Genomic DNA, 2,352 nt, shown 5'->3' on the forward strand with positions numbered 1-2,352 from the left:
ATAGAAATTGCCATTTCCTTCATAATAAGCTAACTTTTACTAGTAAATGCTTTTCTTTCAATCTTTCCAACATATTGTTTTACATAAATTTCACTAAACCATGCTTTATCTGCATGCCCCTCTTTAGGTGGAGAGAATAGTAGGCAGACGTAAGAACAAAAAGGGCAAGACTGAATACCTGGTCCGCTGGAGAGGCTACGGCTTTGAGGGAGACACCTGGGAGCCGGAGAATCACCTGTCCAGCTGTGTCGAGTTCATCCATGAATTTAATCGGCAACGCAGCGAGAAGCAGAAAGACGGAACTTTACTCCGTTCCACACGCAGTTCTCCCAGCACAGCCGGAGGCAACACTAGTATCAATGCCCGCAAACAAATCAGTAGGCCTCAGCAGTCCTCAGCGAGTCCTAACACAGCGAAGACCTCTCCACCCACCCCGAGCACACCCTCCACAAAACGGCTTCAGCCAGCACAACATTCACCGCACAACAGCGACGCGCAGCAGCAGAAGAGTAAGCGTTCGGCTGGCGTGAGTAGCATCGGCAGCAGCACTGCCGTTATGAGCACAGTCACTGACACGGCCCCGACGGCAGCGGCGACAGCTGCTCCCACTGTGAGCGCGCTGCGGCGTAGTATGGATCTGGCTAAATCTGGCATCAAAATCCTAGTGCCAAAGAGCCCAATGAACAGCCGCACTGACACAGAGGAGTCTCCCAGTGAGGCGGCGCACAGTCTGGAGCAGGGAGGCCAAGAGCCAGATGCTGTGCCCCCTGAAGTGGCCTTGCTGGAGAAACCCACCGGAGCTGTACGTGTACCGGGAGAGGAGCGGGCTCGTATGGGTACGAGGCCCAGGACACAAACAACCCTTCCGCCACCGCAGATTCCCATTACCCCCGCTGCCGTCCGCACGTTAAACGGGAAAGGTAGAGTCATCTTGACCTATACTGAGAACATTATAATGCATTCTTATGAGGTTTAGTAGAGAGGGTTTCAGTTCCAGGCCTTAAAGCTCCACAAAATTAGTTTGTTTCAGCCATACTTATATAATTTAATGGATTGTGTGTTTTCAGTCATGGAACAACACAATAAATGCTAATAAACAAGCACTTGATAAATGAAAGCAAATGTGTTGCTGCAGAGCATCAAGTATTTTTGAGGGTACCTTCTGGAGTTGTTTCAAAAGCTGTATACTCTGTTATCGGTTATCTCGAATATGAAGATGCTAGTTTTCCATCAAAATTAACTTACAATAATATTGATTTTACTCACACCCTGGAAATAATCACACCCTGATATTTATGCAACTTATAAAATGTAGTCTAGGTGTAACTGGTAATGATTGTAATAATTTGTTTTGATACTTGTGCAGCCTTTTCATATGCAGTCACACAGCAGCGGCCAAGTTAGGCTTTACATATAAATTGTGGTTGGTGTCCAGAATGTTACACTTTATATTAAGTGGACAGTTCCTGAGGAGTTACCATGTAAGTACACTGGTATTACAGTGGTGCACCAACTCCACCAACTTGAGATCCAACTCCTCCCACTTTACATATCCCTAAACCTACCCATCTCCACCCCCTGGATCAAATGGTTCCAGTTACTCTTATACATATTGTTGTTACAAAATGTAGTTATATATGTTCTGTTACACATTTGTACTTACACAAACCATTCGGAGGGCTGTTACATGTGTGTAGATAAAGAAATATTAGAGCTCTAGATACTATGTACCAATGTGTACTTACACTGTGGTAACATACTACGTACACATCTAGTTACTATGTAAGTACACAGGTATTAGGGCCACTTAATATAAAGGGGGACCTTAGTACTACTATAATATTTCTATATTTTATTTATATAATATTTTATTTATTAATTTATGCTTTTGATGTTGTTTCATAGGAGTGACTACCCTCATGGAGGCCTCGTCTGCAAATGGAACAGCCATTACACAGAGTGGTGCAGCAGGCGTGATGAGCAGCTCAGGACTGACAGGCAAAAGGCGTTTTGAGGACCGTGCAACTTTTGACAAGCGTCTGCGCTTCAGTGTTCGTCAAACTGAGAGTGCTTACCGCTACAGGGACATTGTAGTTAAGAAACAAGATGGTTTTACACACATTCTGTTTTCTACAAAGACCTCTGAGAACAACTCGCTGAATCCTGATGTGAGTCTAAATATATTGCATGTTAGAAATAACTCCCGTTGATTTGACTTTCAGTTTAAAATGCACAAAAATTGTTTTGACTATTTTTAAGTATCCTGACAATTTCACTCATTGCTTTTTATAGTTTGACACCTCATCCTCTGAATTAAGGCCAGGTGGTATGATGGTAGAAATAAAAAAAAAA

General features: G+C 43.5%; 1 protein-coding gene across 1 annotated transcript; it reads left to right on the top strand.

Annotated features, from left to right (window-relative positions):
* Positions 1 to 127: 127 nt before the first annotated feature.
* LOC107579180 (chromodomain Y-like protein) lies at positions 128 to 2,168 on the top strand (the record flags this gene model as incomplete). The annotated part of the gene is made up of 2 exons (XM_016265040.1): positions 128 to 920; positions 1,906 to 2,168. Coding segments are annotated over 2 exons (1,056 nt in total), but the record flags the coding sequence as incomplete, so codon positions are not given.
* Between the last annotated feature and the right edge of the window lie 184 nt (positions 2,169 to 2,352).

This window comes from Sinocyclocheilus grahami, unplaced genomic scaffold (genome assembly GCF_001515645.1).
Source record: "Sinocyclocheilus grahami isolate Dianchi unplaced genomic scaffold, SAMN03320097.WGS_v1.1 scaffold15070.1, whole genome shotgun sequence".
In the NCBI taxonomy this organism is placed as follows: Eukaryota; Metazoa; Chordata; class Actinopteri; order Cypriniformes; family Cyprinidae; genus Sinocyclocheilus; species Sinocyclocheilus grahami.